Source organism: Canis lupus, chromosome 22, assembly GCF_048164855.1.
Source record: "Canis lupus baileyi chromosome 22, mCanLup2.hap1, whole genome shotgun sequence".
Taxonomy (NCBI): domain Eukaryota; kingdom Metazoa; phylum Chordata; class Mammalia; order Carnivora; family Canidae; genus Canis; species Canis lupus.
The window spans coordinates 10,711,571-10,737,263 of record NC_132859.1 but is presented as its reverse complement, the minus strand read 5'-3'; the positions used below and the strand labels follow the sequence as shown (position 1 = coordinate 10,737,263).

At 34.2% G+C, this 25,693-nt stretch overlaps 1 protein-coding gene across 1 annotated transcript; it reads right to left on the bottom strand.

Moving 5' to 3' along the window:
- Positions 1-3,053: 3,053 nt before the first annotated feature.
- On the bottom strand, positions 3,054-3,536 carry LOC140614427 (ubiquitin-conjugating enzyme E2 N-like). Its single transcript, XM_072793651.1, has one exon. It carries the CDS (start codon positions 3,534-3,536, stop codon positions 3,102-3,104), a length of 435 nt encoding a protein of 144 aa, XP_072649752.1. The 3' UTR covers positions 3,054-3,101.
- Positions 3,537-25,693: the final 22,157 nt, after the last annotated feature.

Genomic DNA, 25,693 nt, shown 5'->3' with positions numbered 1-25,693 from the left:
GCCCTCCTGCTTTCCAGATTGTTTCTCAGACTAGTAGATCATACTACTCTTTATGTGTTCTCCCTTGCTGTAGTTGACAACCTTTTGAAATACCTTCTCTTATACTGCCAGGTTCTAGGATATTCCCAGAATAATAATATATCTCAGAGGATGCTTTGGATCTCTGAGATCAGTCTAAGTTTAGAACAAAAGAAACTTTTGCCATTTTGATAGACATGAAACAATTTTCTTGGATGTAGCTGTGTTTATATTTATATCCCAAGTTCCCAGAAAACGCAATCTCATTTACGATACTTCTACTCCTTATTGAGCTTTTACTATGTGCTGAGCACTAGAATTATCCCTTTAAAAGGACCTTATGCATGTACTCTGCAATAGGCCACCCCTGAAAAGCAGTTAGAAGTTTATTTTGTTGCAGCTATTTGATTTCTATAAAAGAACAATTCTTCATGTTAGGATCAATCCCACTATTCTGGAAATATTAATTTCACCTATTTCATTTTGGTCACATAATGATATTAATCTAAACATAGGCAAACAAAGGGCTGGCTATGGATACAGACTGATAGATGATTTCTAGTATCCATCAACATAGGTTTTAAACAAAAAATTATTGATTATTGAATCAGTCAGGATTTTTTGGTTTATTTTTTTAAAGGTTTTGTTTATTTATTCATGAGAGACAGAGAGAGAGAGAGAGAGAGAGAGAGAGAGAGAGAGAGGCAGAGACATAGGCAGAGGGAGAAGAAGGCTCCATGCAGGCAGCCTGATGTGGGACTCCATCTCAGGACTCCAGGATCACGCCCTGAGCCGAAGGCAGACACTCAACTGCTGAGCAACCCAGGAGTCCCAGGATTCTTTGGTTTAAATCAATAGAATCCAATTCTAGTCACTTAAAAAATAATGTCATTGTAAGGTTTGTTGCTTCTCAGAGAAAAAAAGATAAGTCAAAGAAGAATGAAAGCTTAGCAACCATGATGACTCCAGGAGTAGGGAGATGGGGTAGTGGGTGGTAATAATTGGCTCCTGAGTCAATTGCCACTGGAATAAATCATGTCCAGCTATTCTCTATCCTGGAATCACTTTGCTCATTATTCCTATTCCTAGAAGAAAACGTTGTTTTGGTGTAGTTTGGGCCATATGCCCACAGGAGAACAAGGCTCTTTGATAGTCTCAACAGCTCTTCCTAAAATAAGAAACCAATAATTTCTCAAAGTAAACATTGAGATGCAGTTATCACACCAAGGGATATGGATATTGTCTAGGCACAAACAACTGTGGTGATAATGATACTGATAATGAGATTACTTGATAAACTTTCACAGTAACAGGTAGCTATTCCTCCTGCTAATGGAACCCTGTTTATTTGGCTTCTTAAGTAAAATAATGATTTTATTACAGATTTTATTTATTTATTAATAATAAAAATATTATTATTATTTTATTACTCATTCTACTCAAACATTTTGGGCAGCCAACAAGTATCTTCTAATAATTACTTATCCTCTAATTACAGAGAAAGGTTAAACCTTAGATTCACAGGAAATTCATACGTTGTATGTTAAGGAGGAGCAAATGTTCAACAAAGATGACATCAAAGTGAGGAAATTTCAAATTCCCCAAAGATAATGTAATAGAATCTATAATCTGTAATTCTAGACAAGTAGAAAGTACTTGGTAAAGTAATATCATAGGCAAGTAGTAGGAAATATTCATTGCTGTGGGCAAAGAATTTTTCAGAAAATGAGTAGCTGATTAACCCAATTTTTTAAGAGGGAAAAAAAGTCAAATAGTTATTATTTAGAAATAAAAAGACTAGGTTTAATTGTAGGAGCCCTAGAGTTAGACTAACTGAACCTGAAAACCACATCTACCCAGTTCCATCAGTCTGACTCCTGGCAGGTTACTGAGTCTCTTCATGTCTTAATTTATAAAATAAAACAAATTCCTTTATAAAGAGTTTTGAGGATTGAAAAAGATAGTATATGTAGAACATTTTTAGAAGAGAACTTATCACAAAAGTGCTCAATAAATGATAGTTTTTAGCTATATTTTACACATCTGACTCAAGTTTACCAGACTTGGTACTGCTTCTATCTTAGAGCGTGGTGACCATAATATACATACTCTAATACAGAAAGTGATATCATGCTGACTGAACAGGACACATTTTCAGGTCTCACACTCCAAGCAGGTTTTCATGAATCTCAATTTCTCTCTCTCTTTCTCTTTCTCTCTCTCATCTATTTCTATCTCCATCTCTATAAGCTGACATATAACGACTGTATATCTACAACTTTATTATTAAAAGTCTAATATCCATGTTGCTTTCATGTTTCTGTAGGCATTTCTCTTTCCATTTTCAAGGTAGACCTATGTACTGATAAATAGGATACTAGAAAGATTGTAACATTTTTTTTAGAATAACAAAAAATATTTTACTAAAACAGAAGATTTACAGAAGTTTCCAGACAAACCATACAAAATGGTCACAAGCTTTTTCTTGAAGGAAGGATTCTACACTTGACAGTAAAGTCACAATGTTATTAGTGAGGGCTCTGATGTTTGTTTAATGTTCCCATTTTGCTTCAAACAATCAAGCTTGTCCATCTACAGAGTCTAAATAAACTTAGACTTGGCTAGAGAGCATATTCTAAAGAACTGGTTAGCTGCTTTTAACCAATGCAATTGGATCACCATAAAAAGCAGGAAAGGAGCCCATAAAATTAAAATTAAAACTACCTCTCCCCCTCAAAAAAATAATAAAAACACCCACACACCCCTGCAGCTAACCCTGACAACTACCTTCATTCACAGTGCTTTATACTTAAACCATGATGGGGGAAATGAATAAAAGGAGAGAGGGACCACTGCTTTTAAACATTTCACAACAATCCAGATGGTACTTCTAGCCTCTGCTCATCCTTTACAGCAGCCAATCAGGACAAGACATAGATTTGCTAATGTGCATTTAATCACCAAAGGACTGAAGATATCTGGGATTCTGTACTGTTTCTAAGACTGTGTCCATTAAGTGCAAACCAAAAAAGAAGTCTTGGCAGAACAGGAGAAGTGATGCACACTTGATGATCAGATCGATTTTAAATATTATTCATGGCATATAGCCTAGTCCATGCTCTAGCTGTTTCTATGGCTTGGGCTTTGTTGGTCTTCCACTGCTCCGCTACATCATTTGCTAATGGATCATCTGGATTGGGAGCACTTAACAAAGCCTGGATCGATAGCAGAACTGTGTGGATCTGCAGTGCTGGGGACCACTTACCTTCCAAAATATCTAAACATATTCTTCCCAACATGTCTACATTAGGATGATAAATTTTGGTCATGAAACGTACTTTAGGGGTTACCATCGGGTATTCTTCTGGAAGGAATGGTTCAAGTTTAAAAGTCCCTCCCTCAAAGGGGGAATCCTGGGGGCCAGTAATGACCACATGAAAATAACGGGGGTTGCTCTCATCTGGTTCTGCCAGCAAACGCTGGGTTTCCTCGATAATCCTGTGGGGCAGCCGGGCCATCTTGTCAGGTCCTGAGTTAGGCCTCTGGTCTTGACTCTGGCTCCTCTCGCCTCACACATGAGTGCAAAAGATTGTAACATTAAACTCCACTTAGAAAGTTATGTTTATTGCACTCATTAAGTCAATGTTCTGAAACTTTAAAAGGCATTTTCCAAAAAAAGCCCTCCTTACTTTATACCTGGAAATTCTTACTTTTGTACATATAATTGCATATATCTGTAAGGCTTTCCCCCTTGGCTCCAGCCTTCCGCCTATATCCCAGCCCTAATACTCTCTGAATAGCCCCTTTCTACCTGGTCCCACAATGTTAGGCACTTTTTACTTGTCTTTTAATAGACCCCATCACATTGTTTTATAATGAATTTCACAGACCTTTCTCCTCTGCCAGATTAAACTCCTTGGAGATTGATATCATGGCATATCCATTTTCTTATCTCAGCTCCTCACATCAAGCCTGGCACATGGTAGAAATTCAACCAAGATTTGTTACATTAACACATAAATGAAAACTTTAGCAAAATAAGCAGCATTTCGAGACAAAAGTCCCTGTTTTCCACAAGGAACTGTGGAGGTGATGTCTATTCTTCATTCTTCCAGTCTTTCTTTGCTCCTTAAATTACACTCCTACTTTTGGAAGAACACTGTACCTTTCAAAGCAATGCATCTCATTCTTCGTTAAAGGAATTGGCTCAGGTTCTGTGAAAATTTCATTGCCCTATATAAATGTTTTAGGGACTTAGAAACAAAAAGATCCAGGCCTATGAAAAGTGTAATGAGTCCCAGTATGGCCATTTGTGATGGGGATTTAACTGCTTTGTTTGTGAGCTTCAGCTAAGGAAACAGATTACCTTCATCATGTGGTAATACCCCAGAGTCGATCTAAACTCTGCTCCACTATGGAAAAGCATCCTGGGGATGCTAGCAAACACTCTAAAGCTTAATCCTGTAAACCTGTCAGCTTGGGAACAACAACAAAAAATTATCGCTGGTGCCAAACTTCCACTCAACACTCTTCTTCCTTATACAGGGCTTAAAACTAGCCAATAAATCATCATGGATGCATTTCAAAATTGAAATCCCATTTCCATAATAAACGAAATACTTGCATGGAAAATATTGCCTACCAAATGTCTAAGAATCTAGGGAATAGCTGAGATATAATTAAGGAAAATATTTTTAAAGGACATAACTCCTTAGATTAAATTGTTTTAGTGTTGCAAATGTCAGAACATTATTTAATTAATGTTACTTTATCACCCAAACTTTTGGGGGTATCTTAATATTTCCCATAAATTTTCACTTTACTTGTTTTTGGAATCTGTCCCTGATAAGTGGTATTATTTGTCTATAAGCTTTAAAATTGTGATATATTTAAATATGATTTAATATTATATTATTAAATATTACTTTATAATATTTATACTACTAATAAATATAAATAAATATTATACTAATAAATATAATTTAAGTGTTTGGTAAATATATTTCTCCCCTATCTCCACTACAACATACGATACTACTACCTTGTAAAGACAGTAACCAGTGTATATTAAGAAAGAAAATGCATATGATTTTCCTGTGTAAAATATAGGCCAAATATCAACTATGAGAGAAAATATTAAAATTTTTTCTTTCAAATTTATTCAACAAATGTTTCCTAAAAGATTTTCCTTGAAGCAAAGCAATTTAATTTTTTTTTGTATTATTCTCAGTGGTTATAAACCTAATTAGCTTTATATGCTTCACATTTATTTGCATTTGAAATAGATTTAATCTTTTCTTAGCATAATTTTTTTTTTAGCATAATTTTTTGAAATCAAAATATAAACTAAAAAGGTGTGAGTTTGATTAGTGGAACAAGAACAATAAAAAGTAATCATCATGATGAGATGTTAATTGGTACCTGGGTGATTCTATTCATAGTAACAATGGGAAATAATATCTGTGTCCTTTGCTGTTCAACAACACTTTGCCATGTAATTTATTATAATACCAATTAAATGGGATATATATTTTTTAATAGCAGAGGAGTACATGAACAGAATAAAAAGCCTGCTTTTTTCTTGAACAGGGAGGCAGTGTTTATTTTGCCAAAATTTTCTCATCTTAAATTTTGAAGAAATGAGAAAGATTTGAGGATTTATTTTTCTCAAAATTCCTGGTTATGGTCTATTGGCATTTAGAGAGTGACCCATTTTCTGAATAAGGTGCACATAAATCCAGGTGTACATTAACTTTGTCATAGAAATTATTTAAGTGATTATAGCATGGAACATTATTTTAGATATGGATGTTGAGAAGGAATCTTGATTTGTTACTTTGTGTGTCAATATAGGTAGTAAATACTTTTAGCCGTATCAAATTTATCTAAAAGTAAAACAGAATTGGCCATTAGCTAGTGATATTTATTTCTATATAGCTAATATAGGCAATTTCAGTGTGGATGGAGAATGAAAATATTTCCAGTCAGAATTATTCAATTTAACTGCCTGTATAATTTCAATTCTCCAGGTAACATTCAATTTTAAATGTTTTTTAATGATTTTATAAACTCTGCCTTAAATCTATTAAGAATACATGGAGAAACTGTATTAGAAATAAATAAATGTACCTAAGAAGCAATTCAGTAAAAGATACTGTTTATTTTGTCTAAATAGTAATTGCAATTATAATTTGGGTCCCCCGTTCATGTATTTATTTACAACAATAAATAACATGATGTTGCTAACTTTATATTTTATAGCAGTGTTAGGTCATTGATAATAATATGATATAACAGCTACCATTTACTGAATATTTTTATGTTTCAGGCACTAGGATAAGCATTGAAGTACATTATCATATTTTACTCTCCTCCAAAATCCAAAAAAGCAGTCGTTATCCCCAATTTATAGATGACAAAGCTTCAGCTTCAGCTACGTGACTTGTCCAAGTTTTCATAGTTAATTTGTGCGGGAAATGGGATTTCAGTAAAGGCCATTGTGTTGCCAATACTTATATTCTTTATAAAAATAATTTAAAAAATTAAAGTTGAAGTTACATCCCATTTTTATGAATAAACATAAAAGTCAGAAAATATGGGCCTGAATAAGGAAACTACTGTTAAAAATTTAGTGCTTTTCTTTACACATATAAGTACATATGAACAGGGATGCCTGGGTGGCTCAGCCATTGAGCCTCTGCCTTCAGCCCAGGGCCTGATCCTGGAAACCCGGGATCGAGTCCCACGTCGGGCTCCCTGCATGGAGCCTGCTTCTCCCTCTGCCTGTGTCTCTGCCTCTCTCTCTCTCTGTGTGTCTCTATTAATCAATAAGTAAAATCTTAAAAAAAATATGTATAAACATATTTTTATTAAACTAGGTCATGTGGTACTTTTGATTTTGTCTTATTTCTACTAAAGAATTTTTATTATCTTTTATTGAAAGCGCTTTTAAATTGCTTTGTTCTTTCTCTTTGGCAAACCAGTAAAATATTGCATTGATGTATCATGATTATACTAGTACTTAATTCATTGATACTTATGTTCCTTTCATGTTTTCCCTTCTACAAATATTAATCATGTGTGTGTGTATGCCTATGTGAGTATCTGCCAGAAATTTTTACTAGTGGTAAAACTGGATTAAGGAGTTATACATGCATTTACAATTTTGATAAACTTCGAAATTACACTCCAAAATGATTAAACAAATTAATTTGCTCTCCAGAAGTTTTAAAAAATGTTTTTCTTATACCTGCTTTCCAATACTCTCTCTTTAATCTTATCAAAAGTGAAGAATGATTGTTTGAAATCTGGTATTGTAAATTTCTAATAATTTCCTAATACAGTTATTGTTTATTTTAGTTTCTCTATTTCCTTTCTGTATTGTTTAAGCTAAGTTATTTATATTTGTTTTTTTTAATTTTTATTTATTTATGATAGTTACACAGAGAGAGAGAGAGAGGCAGAGACACAGGCAGAGGGAGAAGCAGGCTCCATGCACCAGGAGCCCCACGTGGGACTCGATCCTGGGTCTCCAGGATCGCGCCCTGGGCCAAAGGCAGGCGCTAAACCGCTGCGCCACCCAGGGATCCCTAAGTTATTTATATTTGTAATTTCAACTGAGTTTGATTTACAAATGTTATTTCTGTTTAGATATTAGTCCTTTGCTTTTTATATGTATTCCAAACATTCAAAGAATTTTCCCTTCATAGGTAGCATTTTTTTCTCTATGTAGACATTTTGGGTAGTCAAACTTGTCTTAATTTAAATTTAACTTTGTTATAAGTTCTGTAGTCTGTGATAAAACTTAGAATGGCCTTATCTAGTCTAAAATTATAGGTAAGATTTACCCCTTTTTTCCTCTGATAATTTTATGGTTTCATTTTTTTTTTAAACACTTATTCATCTGGATTTTAGCAAGCTGTAAGCAGTGGAGTTGTTCCTCAGTTTTATTTTATTTTTTTAAAAAGGCTAGTCAGTTGCCCCAACGCTGTAGATTCAATAGTTCATCTAGTTACACTGATTTAAAATGTCACTTTTACCATTTTCAATGTCCCTGTATGAACTTTGAATTGCTTTTATTTTGTATTGAGATATAATTGGCATGTAACATTATTAGTTTCAGATATACAACATAATGATTCAATATTTCTCTATGTTGTAAAATGATCATCACAATGTCTAGTTAATAGCCATTACCAGAGTTACAATTTTTTCTTGTGATGAGAACTTTTAAGATTTACTCTACTAGCAACTTCCAAATATTCAAAAGAATATCACTAACCATAGTCATCATGCTGTATATTGTGTATTCCTGACTTATTTATTTTGCAGCTGGAAAAACTTATTTCATTCATTCCCCACTGCCTGCCTCTGCCAATCATTCTATTCTTTATTTTAAACTTCCTTGATCTGCTTGAATATCTGTATGCAAAGACAACTTTTAAAAATAGTTTCATGGGGAGCCGGGGTAGCTCAATCGGTTAGACATCTGTCTTAGGCTCAGGTCATGGTCCCAGGGTCCCAGGATCAAGCCCCACATCAGGCTCCCTGCTCAGCGCGGAACCTGCTTCTCCCTCTCCCTCGGCCTACTGCTCTGCCTGCTCTCTCTCTCTCTCTCTAAATCTGTCATATAAATAAATAAAATATTTATAAAAATATATTTATATATATTTATAAAAATAGTTACATAATTAAACAATTTGATATGAGTACTGAGTACTCTGAGGTGGGCATGAACAATTAGAAAAGATACCAGTCTTCAAATGAAACAAAAGCACAGGTTCAAAGGGGTACATGCACCCAAACTATGGAAAGAGTCCAAGTGTCCATGACTGATAAATGGATAAAGAAGATGTGATATATCTATATAGATATAGATATAGATATAGATAGATATAGATATAGATATTCCATAGTGGAATATTACTCAGCCATCAAAAAGAATGAGATATTGCCATTTGCAATGATGTGGATGGAGCTAGTGTGTATCATACTAAGTGAAGTAAGTCAGAGAAAGACAAATGCCATATAATTTTACTCATATGTGGAACTTAGGAAACAAAACAGATGAACATATTGGAAGGGTAAAAAAAGGGGAGGGAAGCAAACCATAAGAAATTCTTAATGATAGAGAACTGAGAGTTGTTGTTGGAGGAAGGTGGGTGGGGGATGGGCTAAATGAGTGGTGGGTATTAAGGAGGGCACTTGTTATCATGAGCACTGGATGTTATACGTAAGTGATGAATCATTAAATTTTCCTCCTGAAACCAATATTACATTATATGTTAACTAAATGGAATTTAAATCAAAATTTAGGAGAAAAAAATTCAATCTGATAAAAAAAAATACCAGCCATCTCTAACTGCTCAAGATATATGGATGCATCTTTTTTGAACCATTTGCTAATCAGTAAAACACTATGAGGATAATTTGCTTTAAACACAATGCACCCCCTCAAATGATTTTTTTTGTTGTTAAAATATAATTTAAATATAATGATAGGTGCATTGCACTAACAAATGATATAAGGTTGTGGTTCTCAGTGAGGGTTGGAAAGAAGCTCCTCCTGCCCATGCCCTATGCATTGTTGCCCTCATTCTCCTCCCCCAGGGAAGGAGCTCTAAGCCATCTTGAGTACATGATTAGTTTTAAAAAGTATATTCAAATTAATAGGAGATGTTTCTTTACATCAAGACCATTTACAAATTGGCAGCATAATAGAAGTCAACGAAGGTGAGACTCTGATCCATTATTCATATTTTATAGAACTAATATGCTTCTGTCAAGCAAATCATATGAACTGTTCGCCTTCAAATTAAAGATAACAATGTACCTTGCTACCTTTGAAAATTATCCTTGCATTGATTTTGATACTGATTTGTGAAAAGTCCAGATAACAGTGATTGAGGGTACGAGATTTTTATTCTTACACAAAGAAGACCTGACTTTAAACATTTGAAAATTTTTTATTTAAATTAATATTTCTTCCTCACCAAGGAGAACAACTCCTTAGCTAAAAGCTTACAAAAAAGTCTGTCCTCTGTTCCATCTGCGCATGGGCCTTTTGCTAGTTCTCCAAGTTCTATGAGTCCATCTCATACTCTATCTTCAAAGAAGCACTGTATTTTTAAACAGAAGAGGGAAAAAATTAATCTGCCTTTCTAAAGATGCAGCTTTAGTAAAAGGAAAAGAAGTAAACCTATCATTAGGCAAATATCTCTTATTTCTTCTTGGGATGTGCTCTACCATAGATTTGTCTGTCCTTTTATAGCCAACTGTGTGGTAATACTATTGTGTGAGCCTCTAGGAAAAGGACCAAGTGTCCAGCGGCTTACATTGAGCTCAAGATCTAGAGTCAACCCAAATGAAAGGAGCCCTTGCCACACATCTAGTGCCTAATTCTCCAGAATTCCACATAGGGATGTGAGGCTAACGTCCATGTGTAGTGAAATGTAGCATTTACTGGCCTATCCTTTTGTATATATCCCTCCAGAATCATTGGAGGGCAGCAAGAGCCAACTTAAGGGCTTGGAGATAGAGTAAACTCAACTATGTATCTAATACATTGCCCTTTCTTTGATAATAGTATCCAGTTTTGTTTTGTTTTGTTTTGTTTTGTTTTGTGGGTTTTTTTTTTTTTATTGGGGCACCATCCCTTCCCAAGATCAGCTTTTGTGCTTTGGGTAAACTCCACTTCATCTTGGACCACATAGGCATAGGCGTGTGGTTTAGACTTGGAAGAAAGAATCTGCCTACTATTTTGATGAACATGAATGTATAGAATGTGGGGAAAGCATGAGTTTGGAGTTACCCAAGATCATCTCGTGGAGGCTAGATACAAAGCCAGAGGAATAATTCAACAAATCAAGACAAATCAGGTCATAGTAGCTTAGTTGAATTTGGGAATCAATCCATACATAAAGCCACCTAGAGTTAAACTTTCCTAATGAATAAACATTTCTAATTCCATTTTAATGGGAATTCGTGTGCTTTTAAAGACTCCTAACTAATATAGGAGGTAAAGCTTTTTGCCAAATATATTGCTATTTCTTATTAGCAATAAGAAAGTGCATTATTTCTAGACTAGAAATGTGCATTATTTCTTATTGTCGACCTAATATTTTCATAGGTCAGGGATACTTTAGCTATTTCTCATCCCATGCTATTTTATGATGAATTCAGTACGTATTGGGACCACATCATTTATGTTAATTTTGTGGAATTTTGAGAGTGCAATAGACTAAAATTGTGACTTTTTAACTCAAAGCCATTTCTAGGTTTGATGAACATAACATTTATAATGTCATGCGAATGCTGTATTAATTAATTAATGCTCTATTAAATGTCCATTCCCTGTTCATCTGGGAATGATTGTGTCTTCTCATTAGAGCCTCTGTCTCTGTTCTTTCTCTTCTCAGTTTTTAGACGTTTTCAATCTCTGTGCCTCAACAACAGGAGAAATCTGGTGACTTTCCTAGGTTACTATCTCAACTTAATTTTAGGTAGAAAGTGAGAAAAACTCCTTCCCTTGAAGTTAGAGGTCTAGATGCGGATTAGGATCTGGTCATTATTTAACCTAACATGAGAGATGGAAGATGGAAATAAAATGGAGGCCACATATTTATTGCTGTGGCAGTTGGCAAGCAACAGAGTGCAGATATGAGTATTTGAAAAGGAAGCAGTGGCCTGACTTTGCATTCTGCATCTACGGTTCAGTGTGATATACACCGAAGAAGTTCAGCAATAGTATCAGCAATGGCTGTTTGGCTGCTCAAATGTCCTGACTTTTGGTCCTCTAGTCCCTCCAAACAAATTGGTAAGCACCCAGTCCTCCGTATTGAACACTTTTTTTTTTTAAATTGACCTTCCATGGTATTTTTTTAAACATATGCAAACTTTCTAAGTATATAACATAAAAATGTACACAGATTTATATATTATATATCTGGGGATACTATAATCATAAAATATTATAACACAGCCACAAATGGTTTTATTTTCTAGATAAAATTCTGAATCACTTATTGAGAGATAGTCTTAATTATAAGTGACTATTATTACCAGAATGCAATCAAGTAAGTTATTCTATTATTCATAAATTCATTTGTTCATGGAATCTATTTAATCTGGAAAATGGATTAGGTCAAAAGTACCAATGTTTTTGGCAAGGAAGAGCTTTATAATATGGAAAACTTGCCTCCCTCAAGCTATATTTTCTTTAGCTTTCTTTGTAAAATATCACAGCAGATTGCTGGAATCCAAGAAGTTCTGGCAAATAATCCACATGATACTTGGATCTTTGTACTGTGAATAACACTGAATCTTGAGGGCAGGGAGTATGTTTTATTTAACCTATATCTGCCAATGTATAAGTTGGTTTGACATAAGCATGCTGTGGCAGGCTGAATAATAACCCTCCGTAGGTATCTACTCCCTAATCCCTGGAATCTACGAATGCTACCTTATATACAAAAGAGATTTTGCAGATGTGATTTAGTCCTTGTATTACTTTGCTAAGGCTGCTATAACAAAGTATCACAAACTGGGTGGCTTAAAAAACAGAAATTTACTTTCTCACAGCTCTGGGATCTAAAAGTCCAAGATCAAGGTATGGACAGGGTTGTTTTCTTGTGAAGGCTGTCCCAGGCCTCTCCCCCTAGCTTGTTTGCTGGCTATCTTAGGTCTTCCTTGACCAATGAAAGTGTCACCCTTACCACTGCCTTCATCTCTACATGTGTTCTCCCTGTATGTCTGGCATTTGTCTCTACATCCAAATTTCTCCTTTTTATAAGGACATCAGTCATATTGAATTAGGGCTCAGCCTAATGACCTTGTCTCCATGAACTACATACGTAGTGACTTGATTTCCAAATAAAGTCACATTCTGAGGTCCTGGTGGTTAGGACACAAACAATATTTGAATGGGGTGTGTGTGCATAATTCAACCCACAATCACCCTGGATAATCCTAACAGGTTGTAAATATCATCATAAAGGTCCTTAGAGGATGGAGGTAAGGTCAGGAGTAGGAAGTGAGTAATGGGATGATGTGAGGAGGAAGTCAGCAACAAAGGAATGTTGATGGTGACCAGAAGCTAGAAAGGGTAAAGAAACAGACTGACTCTCTAGAGCCTCAGGAAGGAAACGTAGCTTTGTCAACACCTTAACTTTTGTCCAGTGAAAAGCAATTTCAGACTTCTGGCCTCCAAAACTGTAACAGAAATAATTTATTAAGCCACTGAGTTTGTGGCAATTTGTTATAGTAGCAATATGAAACTAATATGCTTAATGAATTTTTGTTTAAAATATTTTATTAATAATTAGTATTTTAAAAGTTTATCTTAATTGCTTGGATAAATGGGCATTAAAGAAGCTATTGTAGGACAACTTTACTTTCTGGGTTATATATCTGATAAATTGTGTTCTAATTCCTAATATGATTTTTTCCTGTTTTTCCCGAGACTACAAATCAGTTACTCTATTCTAATATGAGTGTGCTATTTCATAGTTATTTGAAGACTCCTATAGAGCAGCACCATGTATCTTGGATTCAGTACTCATCTCTGACATTGTATATTTATTTAACAAAACCAATTGCCCTTTGATTAGAATTTTACATGTATCAATAAACATGTTGCATTGTGTCAATTTCTATTGTTTGCACTTGATCTTAGCCAAAAGGCCCACAAGTGATCTCTCTTTCTGTTATTTAAAAAATATATCTTTGAAAGAATTTATAATTTACAAGTAGATATAAATAGAATTATGGGTCCAAGTAACCAGAAAAATAGATTATTTGTATCTATTTTATATCTAAGAGATGTGAGCTGCAGAAACCTTTCTATGTCATTGATGGCGTAAATTAATTATTAGCTATGAAAATTATATAAAAAGACTTCTGCTCTTTAATATTTTTTCAGAAGTACAAATCCATTTTCTTATAACTGATAACATTGTCCTCCTGTGCCTTCTCTAGTATGATTTACGTTAGCAAAATATGTACAAGAACTTTTTTTGTATTTTGTTTGTAATATATCTCTTTATTTGCTTATAACTAATACAAATCTGCCCTCTAGTCATTTCTTAAAATGTTTTTATTGTATTTTCTTTGTAATACATCACTTTATTTGCTTATAACTAATATAAATCTGCCCTCTAGTCATTTCTTAAATGCCTTATTATAGCAAAACGAAGTAGTGAAAATATTGTGTTTGAGTTCTAAACTTAGAAATATCAGGATTCAATTTTTAAAAATTTTATTTATTTATTGAGACAGAGAGTGTACATAAGCGGGAAGGAAAGGGGAAGGGCAGAAGGAGAGGGAGAAGCAGACTCCCCACTGAGCAGGGAGCCTGATGTGGGGCTGGATCCCAGGATCCTGAGATCATGACCTGAGCCAAAGTGAGATGGTTAAGCAACTAACTGAGCCACCAGGCAGTTTCTAATTCAATCACTTGTTAGTTGTGTGACTTTTAGAAAATTATTTAACACCTCTGTGTTTTAGTTCTATATATAATAAGGTATGATAATAATATTTACCTAATAGAGTTACTGTTAAGATTTAAAGTACCAGTTATTGTTAAGATTTTAAGTGCCTGGAGCCTTCTTTAGAATATAGTAGGATCTGAAAAAAATCATAGCCAAGATTACCATTGTTGGAATCATGCCATGGGGCACAGATATTTTTGTTTATTGCAAGTTATCTTCCTCTTATATAACACTCAAATTTTCAATTCCTGTTCATTCTGTTGTTTTGATATTTACTGAATAATCTATGAAAAAATCCTGTATAACCTAATCATGGCCTATTGTGCACTGGGGATTTGGGGTAGATTCAAGGCAGTCATGTCTCAGAGACAGGGATAAGAAACAACAAAAACAACAATATAATAGACAAACTATATCAATATTAAATTATATTATTATAGTAATAAACTATATAAGCATTTAAATCCAAATTGTATCAGTTATAAATTAAATATTCATGGGTTAATACTTAATTTAAAAACAAAGTTTCTAATATTAATTTGAAAATGCCCACCTCTATGCTAATTACAAAGGTCATTTTAATATTACAACCCTGCACTGGTTTAAAGAAAAAAAAAAGAAAAAATATATTTCCAGCCTATTTTTGCATATACATATATACATACACATCTATATATTTCAAACACTAACCAAAAGAAAACTGGTGTGGTTATATAAATATCAAATGAAATATATTTTAAGACAAGAACAATTCTGAAAAATAAAAACATTGTTTAGTGATTAGTCGGTTCAACTAAAAGATTAAAGAATCCTAGAGTTAAATCAACCGAATAATAGTTTTGAAATATGTAGAAGTTGACTAAAATCAAAGAAGGTATGAGTAATACCACAATCATAGAGATATATATATTCCTAACAATTTTTATAGTTTTATCAAAATACAATTACAATAATAAAATACACATTTTTAAATTGTACAATTTGATAAATTTTGACATATTTATACACTTGTGAAAACAGCAGCACAAAGATAATGAACATATTCAACAGCACCCTCCTAAAGTTTCGTCATGCCCCATCATTGTCCTTTTTCCTCATTCATCCTTGCCCCTCTTGTCACTAAATAATCTAAACCACTAAATAATCTGTTTTCTGTTATTAAAAATTCTTTGTCACCTCTAGAATGTTATATCAATGGAAACATACAGTATATACTCTTTTTTTGTCTCATTTCTTTCACTTACTGTAATTATTTTGAGAGTCATCCATGTTACTGTATCATTAATCAATTTATTTTTGCTGTTGAGCATATTCCATTGTATTGATACACCAACATTTTTTTATTCGATTTTTGTTGATGAATATTTGGATTGTTTCCACTTTTTAGCTATTACAAATAAGACTGCTATGAATACTTCTGTGCAAATTTTTGAGTGGACACAAACTTTCATTTCTGCTGAGATAATTAGAAGTGGAATAGCTGTGTCATATGGTTGGTGTGGGCTGGGATTTTTAAGAGCCTGTCAAACTGATTTGAGAAGCCATTTGATCACATTCCAACCAGCAGTATATGAGAGTTCCATGTGTTGAACACCTACATCAAACTGGGTGTGGTCAGCAATGTGTTTTTTTTTTTTTTTTTTTTTAAGGGAGGGTACATGTGCTCATGTTCACTAGAGCAGGGAGAGGAAGAGAGAATCCTTTTTATTTTTTTTAAGATTTTATTTTATTTATTTGAGAGAGAGAGAGAGGGAGAGAGAGAGACTGTAAGAGAGCACAAGCAGGGAAGAGGGAGAAGCAGATTCCCTGCTGAGCAGGGAGCCCAATGCAGGACTTGATCCCAGGACCCTGAGATCACGACCTGAGTTGAAGGCAGCCACTTACCGGAATGAGGCACCAGGTGCTCATGAAGAGAGAGTCTTTAGCAGGCTGCACACCCAGCAGGGAACCTACTGCAAGGCTCCATCTCACAACATTGAGATCATGGCCTGAGCTGAAATTAAGAGTCCAACTCTTAACCATCTGAGCCACCCAGTCTCCCCAGTCAGTGATTATAATTCTACCCATTCTAGTGGTTGTGGAATAGTATCCAATTGTGGCTTTAATTTACATTTCCCTAATGATTAATAATACCAAATGCCTTCTTATATACTTATTTTTTTCTTCAATATATTATCTTTGGTGAAATGTCTATTCATGTCTTTGCTCTTTTTAAAATTAGATTGATTTTCTGATTTCAGTTATCATTAATGCTGATTTCACAGAACAAATTGTAAAGTATTCCATCTTCCTTAATTTTCTAGGAGAGTATGTACAATAATTTTGGTATTTCATCCTTAAATACTTGGTAGAATTTACCAGTGAAAAGTGTGGGCTTACATTTTCCTTTGCAAGAACGTTTTTTTTTTTAAACTGTAATTTCAATTCATACAGTTCAATTCATGTTGTCTATTTCTTCTTTAGTGAGCACTAGTACTCTGTGTCTTTCAAGGAATTTAAGCATTTCATATCAACTGTCAAGTTTGACATACTTTAAAAAATAATATTTCCACATTGTATTTTAAGTATCTTTAGGATCTGTAGTGATGTTCTCTCATCTATGATACTGGTAATTTGTATTCTCTCCCCTTTTTTCCAGTTAGTCTGGCTAGACGTTTATCAGTTTATTGATATTCTCAAATAATCAGCTTTTAATTTTACTCAATTTTCTCTACTCGTTTTTGTTTTCTTTCTTTGTTTTATGACCGTATTATTCCTTTCTACTTATTTTGAGTTTCTTTTCCTCATTTCCCCCCCTAGTTTTTAAAGATACATTATGAGGTCTTTGGTTTGAGAGTTTTTTTTTCGTAGTGAAAATATTTAATTCTATAAATTTTCATTTAAATACTATTGTGTTCCTGGAATAATCCCTACTTGGTCATAATGTATAATCCTTTTTATAATTGCTGAATTTGTTTTGCTAGTGTTTTATTAAGGATTTTTGCATCTATGTTCATATGGGATATTGATCTGTTCTCTCACAATATCTTTTAATTTGACATCAGGGTCATGCTAACATCTTAAAATGAGTTGGGAAGAATGCCCTCCTTTTCTATTTTTTGGGAAATTTTGTGTAGAATTAGTATCCCTATCATAAATTGACAAAGCAGACATGGGGGCATGGACTTTGGTCTGTGGGAAGACTTTTCACTCCACACTCAATTTCTTGAACTGACACATAGGGTTATTCCATTTATCAGTTTCTTGAGTGAGCTTTGCCAGATTGTGTCTTTCAGAGAATTTATTTGCATACAGCTGTGTATAATATTCTCATATTATCCTGTAATGTCTGTAGGATTTGCACCAACCTTCCCCTGCTTTTACTCCTGCAAATAGTAATTTTGTCTTCTCTCTTTTTTGCTTGGTTAGTCTGGTTAGAGATTTATCAATTTTATTGATCTCTTCAAAAAGCTAGCTTTGAATTTCATTGAGTTTTCTCCGTTTTTCACTTGTTTACTATTTCATTGATTTCTGCTTGTATCTTTAATATTTCCTCTTTTCCTCTTGCTTTGGGCTTAATTTGTCCTTCATTCTCTAGTTGTACGTGTGTGTGTTTTAGGAGGAAGCTGAATTCATTGACTTACAACCTTTCTTATTTTCTAATATAAATACTATTCTCTAAACTTCCCTCTAAGCCTGCTTGACAGAGCTCCCTGGCTTCCCCTGGTGATAGCACACATGTGCTTTGTATCAGTGCAGTGCTTATTCCCACCCATTTTGTGCTCCATCAGGTTTCCTGCCCTACCTCTGGAGCAGGTGGTTCTGCTTTACTGCTCTCTCACTCAGCAGCAGATACCTTTACCCCAGAATGGTGGAGAGAGGGATTGCTGTTGGGGGTGGGCAGATGGGCAATCCTGTTTCCCACTTAAGTGCAGGCAACTTTTACTTCTTGGCTTCCTTTCAGCAGCGACTTCTTCTTACCCCAAAACAAGGGCTAGAGTCCTGCCTTTCCATCTGAAATGGACAAAAGGCTTTTGTGTCTATTCCTCCATCGGAATCAGTAGATCTTTTCTGGAACCCTAATGGCAAGAGTTTTCTGCTTTTCCCAGCCCAGCTGACAAGGCTTTTGCTTCCCAAGAGGGCAGGTTCCAGGAAGTGCGTGGATGTTTACTTGGGCCAGGAAACTCAGATCCTGAGGTGTCCTGCTCTGCGCCAGGAGCATGGGGTTTAGAGCCAGGGGAAAGAGCTTTGAGTGAATGCAGGACTCTGTTTTTGTCTGGCCCTTCCATGAATTCTAAAGTGCGACACCATTCCAGCTCTTATAGATTTGTCAAATAGTTACTTTTCATTTTACTCCCATATAATGGCTGCTTCTTCCTCCAGTGTTTCCTCCAGTGAAAAAGGTAAAACCTCCTCAGGAGTATACACCTTTTGAAACTCAGTTCATCTGATTGCCTTTTGACTTCAGCTCTCTGGCTTAAAAAAAAAGTTATGATTTGGGGAATTATTTGGATTTTTCTCTTTGTGTGGAGTAATGTTCTCTTATGGTTTTCTGCATTTAAGCAGCAATAGATAATATATCTGGTGCATCTATTAGGGGAAAAAAGGTTGAAAATCAAATTCTAGTACATATCTCAAGAAATTAGAAGAAAAATAAATGTAATCTAAATAGACAAAATAATAAAACTAGAAAAATAATAAAATAGAAAATAAACAATTGAGATAAGTCAAAAGTGTTGTTGAAATCACTAAAAAAAGTATCAAACCTCTGTTCCGAGAAGGAAAAGATAAAATATGCCAATTACAGTAATGAAAAATGAAAAACTACTATAGTTTCTGCAGGAATTTAAAAAGATAATAAAACTGATATGAACAGATACTTGCTACTGAATTTCACAGTATAAATTAAATGGACAATTTCCTTTAGAAGCAAAGTCACCAAAACCAATACAAGAGGAAATAGAAAATCTGAAGAGTTTTATAGCTATCAGATATATTGAATCCATAACTAAAATCTTCACTTACATATACCTTCCCCTGCATAAAACATAGATCTAAACGATTTACTGTTGAACTTATGACACTTTTGTAAAATAGTACTGTTAAAGAGAATGATGTATAAAAAGGAAATTTTCCTACCTTGGTTTATGCATGGTCATAATAACAAAACCTGGACAGAAAGTTTTAAAAATCTATAAGCCAGTGACTCTCATGTCAAGAAGGATGTGATGATTCAAAACAAAATATTATCAAATTTATCAAACAGTACATAAAAAGACAAGACTTCAGGAACAAGTTGGGGTGATCCAGGAATCTGAAGTTGGTTGAACATTTTAAAATCAGCCAGTACAAATTCCCATGGCAATAAGATAAGGGAGAAAATTGTGTGATTTTTTTTTTCAATAGACGCAGAAATAGCATTTGGTAAAATATAACATCTCTTTATGATAAAAGTAAGTTATTTGTAAACTAGAAGTAAGCTTCAATTTACTTTTAAGATGCCTACAAAAGTATAGTATTTAGCAAACTAATTGGTTATAAATATTAAAAATTTTCTCTCAGGAAAGGGGAACCCTCTCACACTGTTGATAGGAATGAAATTTATCAGCCACTCTGGAAGACAGTATGGAGGTTCCCCAAAAAGTTAAAAATAGAGCTACCCTATGACTCAGGAATTCCTCTACGAGGAATTTATCCAAAGGATACAAACATAGTGATTTGAAGGGGCACATGCCCCCAGTGTTTAGTAGCAGCAGTGTCTACAATAGCCAAAATATGGAAAGAGCCCAGATGTCCCTTGATAGATGAATGGATAAAGAAGATGTGATACACACACATACACACAATGGAATATTACTTAGCCACCAGAAAGGATAAAATCTTTCCATTTGCAATGATGCAGATAGAACTAGAGGATATTATGCTAAGTGAAATAAGTCAGAGAAAGACAAATACCATGTATGATTTCACTCATCTGTGGAAATTAAGAAACAAAACAGGTGAACATAAGGGGAGGGAAGGGAGAATAAGACAAAATCAGAGGACAAACCATTTAAGACTCTTAATTAGAGGAAACAGTTGCTGGAGAGAAGATGGTGGGGGGAATGAGGTAACGGTGTGATGAGCATTAAGAAGGGCACTTGATACAATGAGCGCTGGGTTTTACATGCAACTAATGAATCACTAAATTCTACCTCTGAAACTAATAATACACTATATATTAATTTGAATTTAAATTAAGAAGATTTCCCTTAGAATCTGGCACTAAGGCAAGGGCAACCACATTTACATGTTTACTCATCATTGTCTTAGATGTCATATCATAGCCATTATAGTGAAGCCAGAAGAAAGATGTAAAGCTTAAAACAGAGGAAATAAAGCTACTATTCACAAACAGCATGATGTGAAGGAAGGGAAAATCCTAAGACATATATAAATTAGATTTAGACAGTGAATTTAGCCAAGAAATGAAATCAATTAAAAACCTTATTGGAAATATAGGATTAAAAAAAATGATACATTGACAATAGCATCCATCCAAACAAACATGAGAACAAATCTATAAGATTAGAAAGAAGTGAAAGGCTCTGTAGTCTGAATGAATTGGAAATCACAGTGGTCATTTTTCCCCCAATTGTTTTTACAGATCTTACAGGTAGATGCAAAGAAATTATGAGGTTAGGTGTCCATTATAGTCATGTCCTTTATATTTTCAAAAATTTACTTATGTTACATATATAAATTTATATCAAATATTTAACAAAACTAGCAAAAATGAGGGATAGGATATACATGTGTCACATAGGCAATGATAAAGAATTTTTAATATTAAAATTTTAATTTTATGAAATAAATTTACACAAATCAAAAAATAAGAGATGAACTGAACAATATTTTTTAAAACCTCAAAAGAAACAGGCATCTTATTGGAAAAATATACAGATGTATTATACACAAACAAAAATGTTGTCAATCTCACATTTAAATGAAAGGTATACAAGGTAAAAAGTTCATGCAAAAACCAATTTTCCCTTAACAGATTGGCCAAAATTTTATATCCAGTAGCTGTGCCTACAGATACTCCTGTAAAACAGTGATAATATTATAAAGTGGTGGAACTTTATTGAGAGTAATAGGATAGTATCTTTCATAATTTAAACAATATATACCCTTTGACCTAGAATTTTATTAGCCAGAATGTTTTTTTTTTAATTTTTAATTTATTTATGATAGTCACAGAGAGAGAGAGAGAGAGAGAGGCAGAGACACAGGCAGAGGGAGAAGCAGGCTCCATGCACCGGGAGCCCGACGTGGGATTCGATCCTGGGTCTCCAGGATCGCACCCTGGGCCAAAGGCAGGCGCTAAACCGCTGCACCACCCAGGGATCCCTATTAGCCAGAATGTTATTCTAAAACCTAGAAACAATGTTAAATAATTTATAAAGTCTCTATTTTTTGATAATAAATTTCAGTAGAAGATGGCTGGGGGTACAATTCCTTTACAATTATGCCTACAAAACCAAGTCAGTATTGTTTTAAATGGTGACAAAGGAGATTTCCCACTTAAATTAGGAACAAGTCAAGAACCTACCAATTTAACTAAATTAGGTACATGTGTATGTGTGACTATTGGATGGTCTTTAGGACAAGTTAGTATGTGTTAGCATTGAGACAAGTTGATATAGATTTTTGTGGCAGGAAGTAAGAGATCTTTGAAAATAAATGTTTTAATGGTGAGCCAGGAGACAAATAATTTGCTCATAGGAGATGTTGCAACATAGGAGATGTTGCTCATAGGAGACGTTTGCTCATAGGAGACACATGAGGAAATTAGGGAAGATGTACAATGGCTTCTGAGGAATGAGAGAGGAAGCTGAGTAGTGAAACAGAATAATGAGTAGGATTTAGATTTATGTTTACTCAAGAAATATTTAATGAGGACCTGCTGTGCCAGGTCATTTACCAATGAGTGAACAAGACAAAAATCCCTTTCCTCGTGGAACTTCCACGGTCTGAAATGATATGAATTCTCACTTGATTTCAGAGACGGAATTTCTTTTGTCATGTTGCTATTAAGACAGGAGTTACTCTCACAAAGAAATGTTGGTTTCAAGAGAAGTATCATCTGCAGATCCCCCCAAGAAGATACCACTTTTGTGAACACAACTTTGGTGCATTGATGGTTGGGCTCTTGATTGTTCTAGGCTTAGAATCCTAAGCTTCACAGCTCTCTGTCAATGGCAGATTCATACTGACTAGTCTCTCAATACAAATGTTTAAAATCAGATCGCTAATCTAATTTAGAAGGGAGAGTAGCTTTCCTGGGGATTTGAATACTCATGCCAGCATAATCAGTGCAGTTTCTCTTTGTAGTCAGAATTTCTTGGAAAGTCCAGTCAGAGAGTTGCTTAATAAATATGAAACCAGGAAAAGAGGAATTGTATGGGTGGATTGCTTAATGGTAAGCTAAATTGCAGGATACATGTAGGTCACATGGAGTTATTCATCTCAGATCTGTCTTGCAGATTATTGGTAATATTCTTTGTTTTCATATTCATTTAAGAGAAAAAAATGTTAGTGATTCTGGAAATCAAATTTAGTCCCCAATCTCTCTCTCCCTCTGCTTCTGTGCTTAGATGTTATATTAGTTACCTATAGCTGCACAAAATTACCCTCAAAACATGGCAGCTTAAAAAGATGAACATTTATTATCTCATACACTTTTTGAGGATCAAAAAATATGAGAGTGGTTTTGCTGAGTGGTCCTAACTTAGAGTCTCAGGAGTGAAAGTACAGCCAAGACTCTAGTCTATGAGGACATGAATGGGGCTAGAAGATCTATTTTTAAGTTCACTTAAATGGCTGAAGGAGATTGCAGTTCCTCACCACCTGGTTCTCCCCCTGGAGCTGCTCATGACATGAATTCCCCGATCCAGGGCATAGAGAGGGAGGTGGAAACCTAGACAAGCCTCAGTCTTTTAAAACTAATCTTAAAGATGATATATTATAATTTCTGCTATTTTCTACCAATCATTCCGACTACTGTTGCTACAGTATGGGAGGGACCATATAATGGTTTGAATACCAGGTGCAGGAATTAGTGGGGACCATACTGGAGATCACAGATGGGCACACGTCTGTTTTTTCTTTGATTCTAGATTAACTAATCTGGTATTCATACATTCTTCCTTATGCTACACTAAAACTAACAATTAGATTATTATAAAGTCATGTACACTTTGCCTGAGAGTCATCCTACCCCCTTGAGAAGATATATTCTGCATTATTCTTGAAATTTAATTCATGATGAAAATCTTAATTCTTTCCAAGTTCTTGGGGGACCAATTTTTTTGTCAGCTAATTATGAAAATGTAGCCATACATGTGCATTAATGACTAAACCTTAAGAGATTCTAATCAATATGTCATGGTTCAGTTTGGCCATTTTCTTCACACTTGGATTTATTCATTTGTTTTGTTGTGCCTACTTAACATTAGTGATGAATGCTAACCTCCCCCCCCCTTTTGCCCCCTTTTTTGAGAAGAGAAGAGTAAAATAGGGGAACAAGTAATTTTAAACTAACTCCTGAATCTTTATGTAATACTTAAAAATATTTGATTTCAAATAGACATTAGGATGAAAGTTATATAACATGGGAATAAAATATTCCATGTTTATATTCATATATTTTATGTGGAAATATATACATATATACAAATACATGAAGTCAATGAATGAAAATATTTGGCTTGGTTAATATATATTCTGTTCACTTTCCATTACAAGGCACTACTCACAAATATAGCAAAGGAATGCTTTGATAAACAACTCTAATGATCTGTTGGTAAACTTTGGTTTTAATGGAACCCTGTGGAGCATGAAAGAGAAAACAAAACATCCCCTGAGAAAGTTAAATGCACTAGATATTGACACAAACTAAAAAACCCCCACAACAACCCAACAAATTAACAATTTAAGAAATATAATTTCTCAAATTATAATATCGTATATTATTCACTTAGCCACAATATGATAAAATATTTTTTCTATTTTCTATAAATAATTTTATATTTCATACTGTATTGAATATACCAAAAGACATTATATGTGAACACTTTATGGTATTTAATAATTCAGTTCCACAGGAGAACTCTCCATCTTGATTATATACATAAATGACCATTGCTCCTAGTATGGTGGAGGTATATGCGATTTCTAAAATCATGAGATAGTACAGAGAAGCCAAAGTAAAGAAATAGAAGAAAAGTAGACCTTAAACCTAAGGAAAACTTAAGGAACAATTTCCATGGTCACAAGTTTATTAAGAAATATCAAGTTTTTGTTTTGTTTTGTTTTGTTTTTTAGATTTATTTGAGAGAGAGAGTGCACCGTCTCACAGGGAAGGGGCAGAAAGAGAGGAGAGAAAGAATCTCAAGCGAATGTGCTGAGTCTGGAGCCCCACTCAGCTCCATCTCAGGGTCCTGAGCCAAAATCAAGTCAGACACTTAACCGACTGAGCCATCCAGGTGCCCCAAAATATCAAGCTTTCTACCCCATTTCTTGAGAATGATAGAACCATAAAGACTCCTTGAAATGGAGCAGTAAAGGACTTTGAATCCTCTCTAGTTACATCAGGAGTTATATAATCCTCCTAAATCTAGTTTAAATTTTCTGAAAGAATGAAATTACTGTTCTTAAAGATGACTTCAATGAACACAGTGATCGCACAAATACTTTTTAGAGAAGAGTTTTTCTTCATAGTTTTCAAAGTAGTGACTTATTATTGACAAAAATATGCATGCACAGAATAAATGTTTATTGCCTAAAGATATACTTCTTTGTATATTTGCTTATTGATAATGATTTTGTTTTTTAGCAGCAGGATATTTAGAGCCATGTTTGCTTCCTTGATTACAAGTCATTTTTTTTTCTTTAAATTCCAGGTCTATTCAGACTTTTTATTAACATAAAACATTGTGTAAATTTAAAGTGTATATTCTGATGATTTGATACACGTACACACTGCAAAATGAGTACCACTGTAGTGGTGCTTACATAATTACCATCTCTTTTTTATGGTAAGAACATTCAAGACATATTCTTCTAGCATCTTTCAAATATATAATTCAGTATTGTCAACTATAGTACCCGTGTTGTACATTAGATCCCCAGAACTTCTGTAATTGGAAGTTTGGATCCTTTGATGGGTA